At 37.2% G+C, this 11,608-nt stretch overlaps 2 protein-coding genes across 4 annotated transcripts in view; both read left to right on the forward strand.

Annotated features, from left to right (window-relative positions):
- LOC306881940 (ankyrin repeat domain-containing protein 12-like) overlaps positions 1-1,911 on the forward strand; it is a 54,753-nt gene extending 52,842 nt beyond the window's left edge. For both annotated transcript variants that reach the window (XM_079436323.1, XM_079436322.1), the window contains one exon: positions 503-1,911. In XM_079436323.1, the coding sequence (XP_079292449.1) occupies positions 503-688 (186 nt within the window). In that variant the 3' untranslated portion in view covers positions 689-1,911. The remainder of the gene's footprint in view (positions 1-502) is intronic.
- Positions 1,912-2,506: 595 nt separating this feature from the next.
- Positions 2,507-11,319, forward strand: LOC306881788 (twisted gastrulation protein homolog 1-A). Of its 2 annotated transcripts, none has more exons than XM_079436064.1 (5): positions 2,507-2,912; positions 3,481-3,627; positions 7,107-7,206; positions 9,007-9,255; positions 10,279-11,319. In XM_079436064.1, exons 2-5 carry the CDS (start codon positions 3,502-3,504, stop codon positions 10,458-10,460), a joined length of 657 nt encoding a protein of 218 aa, XP_079292190.1. In that variant the 5' UTR covers positions 2,507-2,912; positions 3,481-3,501; the 3' UTR covers positions 10,461-11,319. The 2 variants fall into 2 exon arrangements, with proteins under 2 accessions (XP_079292190.1, XP_079292191.1); XM_079436065.1 differs by having other exon boundaries at positions 2,827-2,912; positions 3,461-3,627.
- Positions 11,320-11,608: the final 289 nt, after the last annotated feature.

The following is an 11,608-nucleotide window of genomic DNA, read 5'->3' on the forward strand; positions in this document are numbered from 1 at the left end:
ACTTGAATAGGAGACAAGACTTTTGTCAGGGGGTGTACTACTGACAGATATCTGTTCTTGTTTTAAGCATAAACTCACTTAATTTGCACTTGCATTTCTTCATATGTTCAATTTGCATCTCAAGTAAATGTATCTGGATTTAAGGATGTTTAGGTATTTGTATTGGAAAGCAAAACAAAAATACAGAGGAAGATTGTATTTATTTCATTATTATTATTATTATAAATTTTATGTTGCAATGCATGTCACATTTAATGCCATCACTTTTTTTTAGATTTTTTTAAAGATTTGTGGAAGGGCAAATTAAGACTTTAAAGACCCGTGGAACCCTAGTCAGATAATGAAATCTCAAATAAATTAGATTTTATTTGAAATAATGATAGCTATTGCAATATTATCAGCTCACATGCCACTTTGATATTTTGCTGTCTAATGCAATAAAATGCATACATAAGTGAAATTCAGTACCTATATGACTTACTTGAATCTCTGCTTCCTGCAGACTTGTCTTTTGATGCGTCAGCAGCACGAAGCAGCAGCGTTAAACGCCGTTCAGCGTCTGGAGTGGCAGCTGAAGCTGCAGGAATTGGATCCCGCCACTTACAAGTCTACCAGCATTTTTGAGATTCCTGAATTCTACATCCCCCTCGTGGAGGTCAACGACGACTTCGACTTGACGCCGATATGACCGCCGATGAGATACAGAAACGACGATTTAGTAGCTGTCGGACCACGATGAGTGATGTCAAGATGCAAGCATAGGACGAAAACACAAAGCACTTGACTTGGAGGTGTGCGTGCGCATGTATGTTGTGTGTTTGTGTGTCACGGTGCACATGTCGCTGACCGGACGCTTTCTAATAAAAGAAGTAAAAAAAAAAAAAAAAAAAAACAGAAAAAGAACACAAACGAGCGCTGCACTTCCAGGCTAACTGTCATCAGCGGTTCAGTCTGTGTTCGCTGTTCTGTTCCGGTCCAAACGCACTTCACCGTACGGGCGCCAGATTGGCTCCGATAGACTGCAGGCCTAATCTAAAACGCACTTAACCCTGAGGTCCACCATCCAGAACGGCAGACCACGGGTCGACAGGGGAGCATCGGAAAAACCAGCCTCCGGAGGCTAAAGACCACCATCGGAAAGCGCATGAGGTTTTCCTCCTCCGTTAAGAAAGATCTCAATCCAACATGTTTCTACAGTGAGTGTTCATAGATTATGTATAGATTGTGCTCCTCATTTTTTAACTTATTTTATACATACTGATTGTGCATTTGTAAATAGCCATGTAATTATTGTTTTTAACTTGTAAAAAATGAAAGAAAACTGAGAGGACGGAAAAAGTTTAAGTAATAAATATTTTGATTGTAAACTTTTTGTCTAATGTTTAATGGACCAAAGTTGTTTTTACATTGACGTTCGTTGTTGTTGTTGTTGATGTTCGCTTAACTCTTTAAGCATGCGTTTAGAGAAACTTTTTTTTTTTTTTTTTTTATTCCTCTTTTATCCCTTTGACATTCATCAAAGCCGATGTTTTTTGACTTGTGATTTCTATAATGTGCATGCTTTCACAGGTTCGTCCCTTTCTGACAAGTTGTACCGTGGTGAGGTTTACTGAAGTGGTCCTGGTTCTTTTCTGCCATTGCTGTGTCTGTTAGTAACATCCACTTCTTGCGTGTTGTCCCTTGTGTCTTGCGCACATTTAGAAAAAAAAAGAAAGTTTGTTGTGGTTTCTCAATAAGGAAAAAAATACCCTTTTACAGTTTTAATGTGAGATCACAACAAAACCTATTTTTTACAACGTAATGCCTTTTTGAACGATGGTTCTAAAAATGTCTATTTTAATATTTACTTGTTACATGAGGATGTACATATTTGTAATATATAATTGAATAAATTTTATTGGTTGTGAAATCAAAAAAACTGTTTTTGCTCTCCTTTTTTGGATTCCCAGAGTCATGGACACGGAAACATTTGTCTTAAATCTTAAGTCATGGAATTTACTAGTGAATATTAATGTTTCTATTCGGAGTAAAGCAAAATTCTCGATTGAAATGCTCAAAAATCAGGACTTTTTGGACACGTTCATATGTAGCTTTTTGGATACAGATGTTGTTTGGTCCAGCAGTGAACGGATTAAACAATAACATCAAAACTATCCTTAGGAACTAATTTAGTTCATGTATAAATGTATGAATATTGCATTGTTTTGGATCTATAAACATATTCATAAAATACTAATATTGTTATTAAATTTCTTTAATTATATTCTTATAATTATTATTATTAATTGAAAATACATGTTATATTAGGTTATACATATACTGTATACATATATTAATATTTAAAAATAATAAAATTAAAGTTAATAATTAGAATTTGTATATATAACATTATTCTAATATAATATTCTTAATATTTATTATTATTGGATACTTTATAGTGATTTTGTTGAGGCCTCTTGAAGCAATAAAGAGTGATCTAATAAAGGGTTAGTGTGCCTTTAAGAGCGCGTTTCATTTCGCTGAGTTCCGGCTGAGAAGGGCGTCTTCCTCTAGGGGGCGCTTGGAGGCTCAAAAAGCAGGTTTTCCCATCGAGCTGCATTCAGATATCAGACTTTTTTGATTTATTGGATACTTTAAGTAATCCTTTCAGTCCGTTAATGCACGCTATTTTGCATTAGGAGACTTTGAGAGACCTAAAATGCATAGCGAAGAGTATCGTGTGGACCCGAAACAACATCTGGGCCGATAAGCCACGCCCCCTCGAGCACTCGTGTGTTATGCAAATTCGTCCATTTCTATGAATCAAAGCCGCTCATGTTTCTATCCAGAGTTAAAGGAGCCAAGACCAGAGATCCGCATGAGAGAAAGTCAAAAACCAAAGGAAAGTGTTGAGAACGCTTCAAAGTGATACAGTAAGTACACTTATATTATTAGCCAAGTACATGTAAAGATGTGACGTATGCCAGGTCTGTGACGTGATAATGCTTAGTGTTTTGCGTCATGTTTGCGGGAATAGTTTTTGTGTCTGTATTATTCAGAAAAGGACTCTTTGTGACGCTTTCGCAGAGCTTTTCGTTCAACATGCCAGTGTTCTGCATTCCTAATCTGTATTTCATTTGCGTGAATGTGACGTAGCTGGATTATATTGTCCAAGTTTGCTTTAAAAAACAAAACTAGGATGCATAAATGTGCTAAATCCTGTTTTTAATGCACACACACTAAAATAAAAATATTTTGTTCATTCTCATGAATTCTATTGTATACACTTAACCAATAATGTAGTATTTATTAAATACATTTTATTAAATCCAAATCTATGTTTAATTTGCCTGAATATGACATAAGTAGGCTATAAGTTTGCTTAAATATTATTATTTATTTTTTTTGCATGTACAAAAGTATTAAAATACCCTGTTTTATTAGTGTGTGTATATATAGATATGATCTGATCTGTTAATAGTTGGTCTGTGTTGAATGCAGGTGTGTGGAGTTTGGGTCAGGATGCGTCCGGCTCTGTTCCTCTGTCCTGTCCTGATCTCTCTGTTATTCCTTCTGTCTGGACTGACCGTCATCAGCGGCTGTAACAAAGCTCTGTGTGCCAGCGACGTCAGCAAATGTCTTCTACAGGTAAAACTGATGCTTATTAATCACTCCAGGTCAGCTCCTAATGTTTCCTCTCCTCTGGAAGTTTTATTTAAATTTTTCATCTTATCAGCCATCAATAGACATTCATGCTGAATTCCACAAGCCATGGAAAATATCAGGGAATTTGAAAAATCAGGTTTTTTTTGCTCTGTTCTAAATAATTCACACATATAAAGTGTGTGTTTTGAGAGTATCGAATCTGTAAATCATGATTATTCCTAAAAGTCAGTATGTAATAATGATGAATGCCTGGAAAAGTGATGTAAATTGACCGGTCAGAAGGTGTAGGAGCTCCAGCAGGTGTTTCATGCTCTGATACGGTTTGACTTTATTTTTACACTTGAAGGAAATCTAATCATCGTTAACAAAGATTCATTGTTTTAGGGTTAGGACTTCTTTTTTTCTGCAAAATCCCTTTTCGGTAGCTCAAGTTGGACGTGTGGAATACTGAAAAATGTTTGAGAACATTCCCAGAATGAAAGAGAATGAAGCATTCCTGAGTGAAACAGGAGAACGATGCATCTCTTTCCCCCATGGAATCAGAACACACACATTTTTTCAGGTTCCTGAGAGCAGGACATCATAATATTGTGCTGAAGTTCCAGTCTGAAGTGATGTCTTGATGTTCTTCTGTCGGCTGTGCTCTCCACCGCAGAAGTGCTGTGTTTGAGAGCGACTGGGTGTAGCTCGTGTTATACTGGATCACTTTTTCCCTGGAGCGTAACGACGGCTCTATGCTGTGTGTGTGTGTGTGTTTTTCATGTATGTTATTTTTGTGACATTTTCTGTTGTGCATTTGGCTCAGTGTTGATTTTTAATTTTAAATTTAGATGTATGCCTTTACAAAAGTATACTTGGGAAGGTCCTTTTATTTTATTTATAAGGTTTTAGTTTATTTTTAAATTCTGTTTTTTAGATCATTTCTTTCTTTGGTTTTTATTTTTCTCTCTCTCTCTCTCTCTGCTGTGATTGGATCTGTGTGTTTCCTCTGGTCTGTGAGTCCCGGTGAGACTAGGAGAGGAAGGGAGATGGAGACAGACAGTCGGGGGACGTGAGACGTCTGTCTGGGGAATAAACACTGAGGTTCATGATGTTACCGGCACAAGCACCGACGAGAGCAGATGAGGAAAACCTGCTGACAGCAACAAAACATCGATTTTTATTTTCTGAAGAGCATAGGATGCTGTGCGTTTGGTTTGTTAGGGAGTTCTGAGTGGTTGCCAGGGCATTGCTACAGTGTTTTAAGTGGTTGCTAGGTCATTTCTAGGGTGGTCTGATGATTGTTGGCTGATAAAGTGAAAAATACTATCACTTTTAATTTTTCATGACATTCAATATAAATTTTTATCTCAGTATTCATTTCATACCATTAATGGGGAAGGAAATGCAGTCCACATAGTTTGATAGACCTCAAGTTATTGTTAAGTAAAACTAATTTGTTAACTGAAATACAATAAAATAAAAATAATTATTGGTGTGTTTTGGAATGTTGCTATGGTGTTGCTAGGTGGTTAGTTGGTTGCTATGCGTGTTGCTACTGCAGGTGGTTTGAAATCTGATGAAAGTTCCTGTGAATGTGTGTGTGTGTGTGTGTGTGTAGTTAACTGTAAGCTGTGGCTGTCAGTCGTGTGTCTCTAGGTGGGGCAGCTGAGGTTGTTTTAGTCACACATGAATGCTTTGTGGGGCAAGGCAGCACACGTTCGTCCGCTCAGAGCACTTTCACACTCATGCAGCACACACTTTCTCCTGTCTCACTCGCAGATCATAACAAAATAGTAGTTAGTTAGAGGTTCCTGTTGCTTTTCGTCCAAAAGTACAGTGAATGAAAGTGAATATTAGCATCAGTGACTGAAGAGGAAGTGAGGGCACACAGGAACCGCCAGGTGTTCACGGCCCCCGTCCGGACCCCAAAACTGACCTTCATTTAGAGGAATGTTCTTTCTTAGTTTCAGTTTAGTGTGCTTCATTGTCATGACAAACACTGTTCATTAGCATCACTGAGGCATTTAATGAGCTCAAAAGTCAGCATTAAGCATTTTAATAATGTTATGTGTCATATTTCAGAGTAAAATGCATTGAAAAATATTTTCCTACCAAACAGGAAAATAGATTTAGATGGAACATTTAGAGTAAAGATTACAATGAAGTTTTATTTATTTACTTGCATGCGATTAAATTAACTGTGAGAACTGATATCAGATCATCATTAAACCTTTTCTTCTGTAATGTGTCATATTTGCAAGTAAATCTGTAAAAAAGAGATTATATAAAAAGAAAAGAAAATGGATTAGGAGGTTGAGCATTTGGATATGTTAGAATATATTAACAAATGCTTTGAATAATATTTTTTTTATAATAACAATAGCATTCACTGAAATTGTTTACAAAAAGACTAGGGAAAAATTAAATTAAATGATAAATTACAAAATGTATTTGTGTGTGTGTATAATATTATTAAATGTATACATACATATAAAAAATATTAAAAACATTATTGAAAAAATTGTGTGTATTTAACCAAGAATGTAGTGATTTTATTTATCAAGTGACTAGAAATGTAATAAATCAATTGTTAGAACTGATATCAGTTGGATCACAATTAACCATTAATTAATTTTGCACGCAGTGCCAGACATTATAGTCGCAGTGAAGCTTCATCTCACAGCTTTTTCAGATGAAACCGTGGATTGTTTGCAGGTACAGCAGGAGTTTGTGAGGCTGTATTTGGACAGGTCGTGCTTCAGTGTCTTGAACTAAAGTAAACTGAGCTTTTATGGCTTTTATGGCTTTTATGTAGTTTGGCTCGATGATTCTTTTAAGGAATGCATGAAAATCATACACACAATTCACCAAACTAAAGCGCACTGGGCAGGGATGCAGGAGAATTGTCTGGGCTTGTTACTTTTGGAAGTATCTGGCCCACGTGTGTTTTCAGGTATTGGCCTTTCTATAGTCGCTTTTATGTGTTTCTATTGTAAGTCTCTGTTTCCTCTCCTGAACTTTCAGTTTTAATAGCACACACACACACACACACACACACACACACACATCTGGAAATTGACCTCTTCCTCACAACTGCTTGCAAAACACGAAACACAGAGAGCCAAATGTGTGTCTGTGTTCTGCTGTTTTCTCTGTAATTATAACTCTAAATGTGTCCCAGGTTTGGGTCAGTCTTTTTCCCGTCTCCGCTGGGGCGTTGGACATTTTTTCCAGCGTGGAACAGTTCGCAGCTCTGTTTCTTCTCAGCCTGGTGCTGTTTCTCATGTTTAAATGTTCTTTGTCTCTTTGGGTGGTTTCCTTTTAACTCTTACAGCTGAAAGATCTTGATGTTTCCTTCAAGACTCGGGGCTCTCTGTAGCACATGTGTTTGGAGATCATGAGCTAGACTTCCTCCACGGCATCTCATTTTCCCCCTGTGTGTTTACCTTTCGTAATGTATATTTTGTGTGTGTGTACAGGGTCTGTGTCAGTGCCGGCCGTCGGAGGGAAACTGTTCGTGTTGTAAGGAGTGCATGCTGTGTTTGAGCTCTCTGTGGGAGGAGTGCTGCGACTGTGTCGGTGAGATTGAAATCAATACATGATCGATACTCATTCAGCACTCTAACTCTCATCCATGAACAATAACTATTATTTTATTTACTTTAGTTTTGCTTTGTTTTATATTTTATTTTATTTTGTTATTTTTGATTAATTGGTTTTTAAAATTATATATAAATGATATATATTATATAATAATATAAATTTATATATGCAAAAATACGTTATGAAACATTAAATTATAAAAAAAAAAATTTTAGTTTATAATAATGACTTTTAAAACGTATAGTCTTAAAATGTTTTGATGTATACAATTGGTATGAATATAATTGGTTTATTTTAATCAATAAAAAATATTTTAAATGCATATATGCATAAAATACATTATGGAGGTGTTTGTTTTAAATAAATCAAAATTAAATGATAAAATCTAATATTTTTGGTTTATAGTCTTGGCTCTTAAAACTTGTTGTATACATGTTTCATAATAATACATTATGTGATTATTTTATTTTATTTTATACACTTAAATTTTAATTATAAAATCGCACCAAGACTATAAACCGAAGAGCTCAGGTTGTGTTAACAGGTTTGGTTCATTCCCAGTCCAGCGAGAGCACTTGTAAATATTAGGACTAGTCTGTAGATGACAGGAGGGTTGGTGTACTCTCCTCTGACAGCAGTATAAAGTGTGAGGTGAGCTGATCCAGAGACTCTCATCTCTTCAAACACAGACTCCAGGTCAGTTCAGATGAGGTTTGAAGGTACAGCCGATCAGAGTACAAAAGTTTAAATCATATCATTCCTCAATACAAAAATGAGCAGTTTATGATGCAAAGAGGTTTGCAAAAGCAAAGCATGCTTTAGACGCCACATTTATCTGTTTTCATCCTCTATATTCGATTGGTATCCTCGTCAATCATTGCAAACCACACAGATCATAATCGAATCAACAAAGCTACTGATGAACCTTTTTTTTTATTGACAGAGGATTTTATGACCAGATGAAAAAGATGCATCATATCTAAGACAGTCTAAAAATGAACATGATGCATGATCCGTTTCTCACAACAAGGACATAAAAGACTGTAGAGATCGTTTATTGGTCGAGAGGGAAAGGAGGGATGTATGTTGTTGCTGAAGGCCGAACCTGCCATGGTTTTGGTAATCAGAAGCAGCTGTGCTGGCAGCCTCTCTGCAGATAATCTGAAACACAAGGTCTCTGCAGCGTTCTGCTCCTTATTAAAACCTCCATCCACCATCTGATTACCTTCCTTTCCCGCAGTTTATCTCTCCAAGTGGAGCTGCTGTTGACAGTCATGTTTTATTGTCTTTAAATATGTCACAGTATTTACTTAAAAATAAAGAAATAAAACTTTACAAAAAAATAGAATTTTATTATTTTATTTTAGAATTGTCTTTGCTTACATCTTAGTAATTCTAATAAATACATTTTATTTTAATTTACTTTATTTTATTTTTGTCTTTACTCAAATCTTAATAATCCTAAAAATCAGTTCTTATATTAAGCTCTTTAATTTTTTATATCATGTTCAAAATTAAATTTAAATATAATAATATATATATATTAAATAAAAAATATTTTGTGTGAAAAACAAACCATTATTGAACCTCCTTTGGTCTATGTAAAAAAATAAGCTTAAATATTTATTTATTTCATTTATTTATTTTTAAATTTTTGGTTTAAACAGTTTGTAATGGCATTGGGAGGAGTCTTAATTCTTCATTTGTGATCACGTTTGTTTTTTTTCTAGCTTTTCCATCATGATGTTGAAGTTCTTAGTTTTTTCTGTCCCACAGGAATGTGTAACCCCAGGAATTACAACGACAGTCCTGCCACCTCCAAAAGCACCGTAGAGGAGCTGTACCGGCCAATCCCGTCGCTCTTCCGCGCTCTGACCGAAGGCGACGCCCCCATTAACATGATGGTCGTCTCGTTCCCCGTCGCCGAGGAACTTTCCCACCACGAGAACCTCGTGTCTTTCCTTGAGACGCTCGACAGCCAGAGCCACAACATCTCACTGCCCAGCAGCAGCAGCGTCCATGATGGTGCGTACCGCCTGACAAATCTCTAGGAAAACATGATTTTATATTGTCTCAGAGTATCAAAGATGATTAGACTTGATTATACTGTTTAAAGAAATAGTCCTGCCAAAAATTAACCTTTGGTTAACCAATGAATATGCTGTGTTTTATGCTGTCAAGATCCAAAAAGGACATTAACCCACTTTGATTGTGTGGGGGAAAAGCTTGAAAATGTCACCTCAAGATCTCATTTTTTGTTCCTCTCCTCTCCTCTCCTCTCCTCTCCTCTCCTCTCCTCTCCTCTCCTCTCCTCTCCTCTCCTCTCCTCTCCTCTCCTCTCCTCTCCTCTCCTCTCCTCTCCTCTCCTCTCCTCCTCCTCTCCTCTCCTCCTCCTCTCCTCTCCTCTCCCTCTCCTCTCCCTCTTCCTCTTCCTCTCCTCTCCTCTCCTCTCCTCTCCTCTCCTCTCCTCTCCTCCTCACCTCCTCTCCTCTCCTCCTCTCCTCCTCTCCTCCCCTCCTCTCCTCCTCTTCCTCTTCCTCTCCTCTCCTCTCCTCTCCTCCTCACCTCCTCTCCTCCTCTCCTCTCCTCCTCACCTCCTCTCCTCTCCTCCTCTCCTCTCCTCCTCACCTCCTCTCCTCCTCTCCTCTCCTCCTCACCTCCTCTCCTCCTCTTCTCCTCTCCTCTCCTCCTCACCTCCTCACCTCCTCTCCTCCTCTCCCTCTCCTCTTCCTCTTCCTCCTCCTCTCCTCTCCTCTCCTCTCCTCTCCTCTCCTCTCCTCTCCTCTCCTCCTCACCTCCTCTCCTCCTCTCCCTCTCCTCTTCCTCTTCCTCTTCCTCTCCTCTCCTCTCCTCTCCTCTCCTCTCCTCTCCTCTCCTCTCCTCTCCTCTCCTCTCCTCTCCTCCTCCTCTCCTCTCCTCTCCTCTCCTCTCCTCATCTCCTCCTCTCCTCTCCTCTCCTCTCCTCTCCTCTCCTCTCCTCTCCTCTCCTCTCCTCTTCTGTCTCTGGTTGACACGTTCTCTTCCTCTGGTTCTGCTCTCATTCCTCAGATGCCTTGTGTACGGTGGTCTACTTTGATGACTGCGTGTCCATCCGTCAGTGTAAGCAGTACTGCGAGTCGATGGGCGGATCAAAGTACCGCTGGTTTCATAACGCCTGCTGTGAGTGCATCGGCCCTGAATGTCTGGACTATGGCAGCAAAGCCGTCAAATGCATGAACTGCCTTATCTGAGAGCCCAACACTGACTTTACACACTTCATCTGCTGTTTTATTGTATAAAACACATCTGACGATTTCTGCTCTTGTTTACAGATATTGTTTCTTATTCTTGTCTTTTAGAAAATAAGGTCAAGGGTGTTTTTTGTAAGTTATCGATATTGTTTGTGAATTATTAGCAGCATGTAGGACATTTCTCATTCAAATCATATTCATCTGTATATAGTTCTCATTTCGTATTCATATGCCTGGTTTCATTATTAAAAAGTAAAGTAAACTGTTGTGTTTGATTTTCAAAATATTTCACTAATTTTTAAGGTTTTGGTTCCCTGATCTGGTATTTGAAATGAAAAAAGAGATTTAATCTGTATTTGTATAGAGTTTGATTGAAATAAAGAGTAACCAAAATTTTGGTTAAAATATAGCTACTGGACCTGAATATAAATAACAGAATGTAATATGTGACCCTGGAGCACAAAAGCAGTCGTAAGTCGCTGGGGTATATTTGTAGCAATAGCCAAAAATACATTGTGTGGGTCAAAATTATCAATTATTCTTTAATGCCAAAAATCATTAGGATATTATGACTGGTTTTGTGGTCCAGTGTCAAATATCAATAATAGAATATTAATTTAAAGTTATCTGGCCTTTAATAATGTTCTCATAACGTTAGCACAAAAACATTATTTATACATTGTTTCATAGAACATCTTTCTTCTAAAATATTTTAGTTGCACATTTGTGTAACGTTTCTTTTTTTATTATTATTTTACTTGTTTTGGAATGTTCAGGGAACATTGTTTCTGTAATGTTTGCAAAATGATAAAATGGAATGTTGGCTTAACATTTGTATAGCGAAAAATAAAAAGCTTTTAAAAGGACATTTAGAAAACATTCACAAAACGTTTACATAACATTATGCAATATGTGAGAAACTTGTCTTTTAATGTTTTCACTTTTTAAAAAAATAGTTTGCAATTTTTCATTGTTTTAAAAAAAAACATTTAGCAATTTTGCGTTTCACTTTTTTAAATATATTTTTTTAAGCAGTAGTTTGTAAAGGGATGTTGTTCTGAACTCCCTCACCGCAGCGCTCGTCTCTGACGAACTCTGAATGTAAGTTGGCATAAATGCATGATGACAGCCAGATGTAGTCAGCATCA

This window comes from Barbus barbus (assembly GCF_936440315.1).
Source record: "Barbus barbus genome assembly, chromosome: 15".
In the NCBI taxonomy this organism is placed as follows: domain Eukaryota; kingdom Metazoa; phylum Chordata; class Actinopteri; order Cypriniformes; family Cyprinidae; genus Barbus; species Barbus barbus.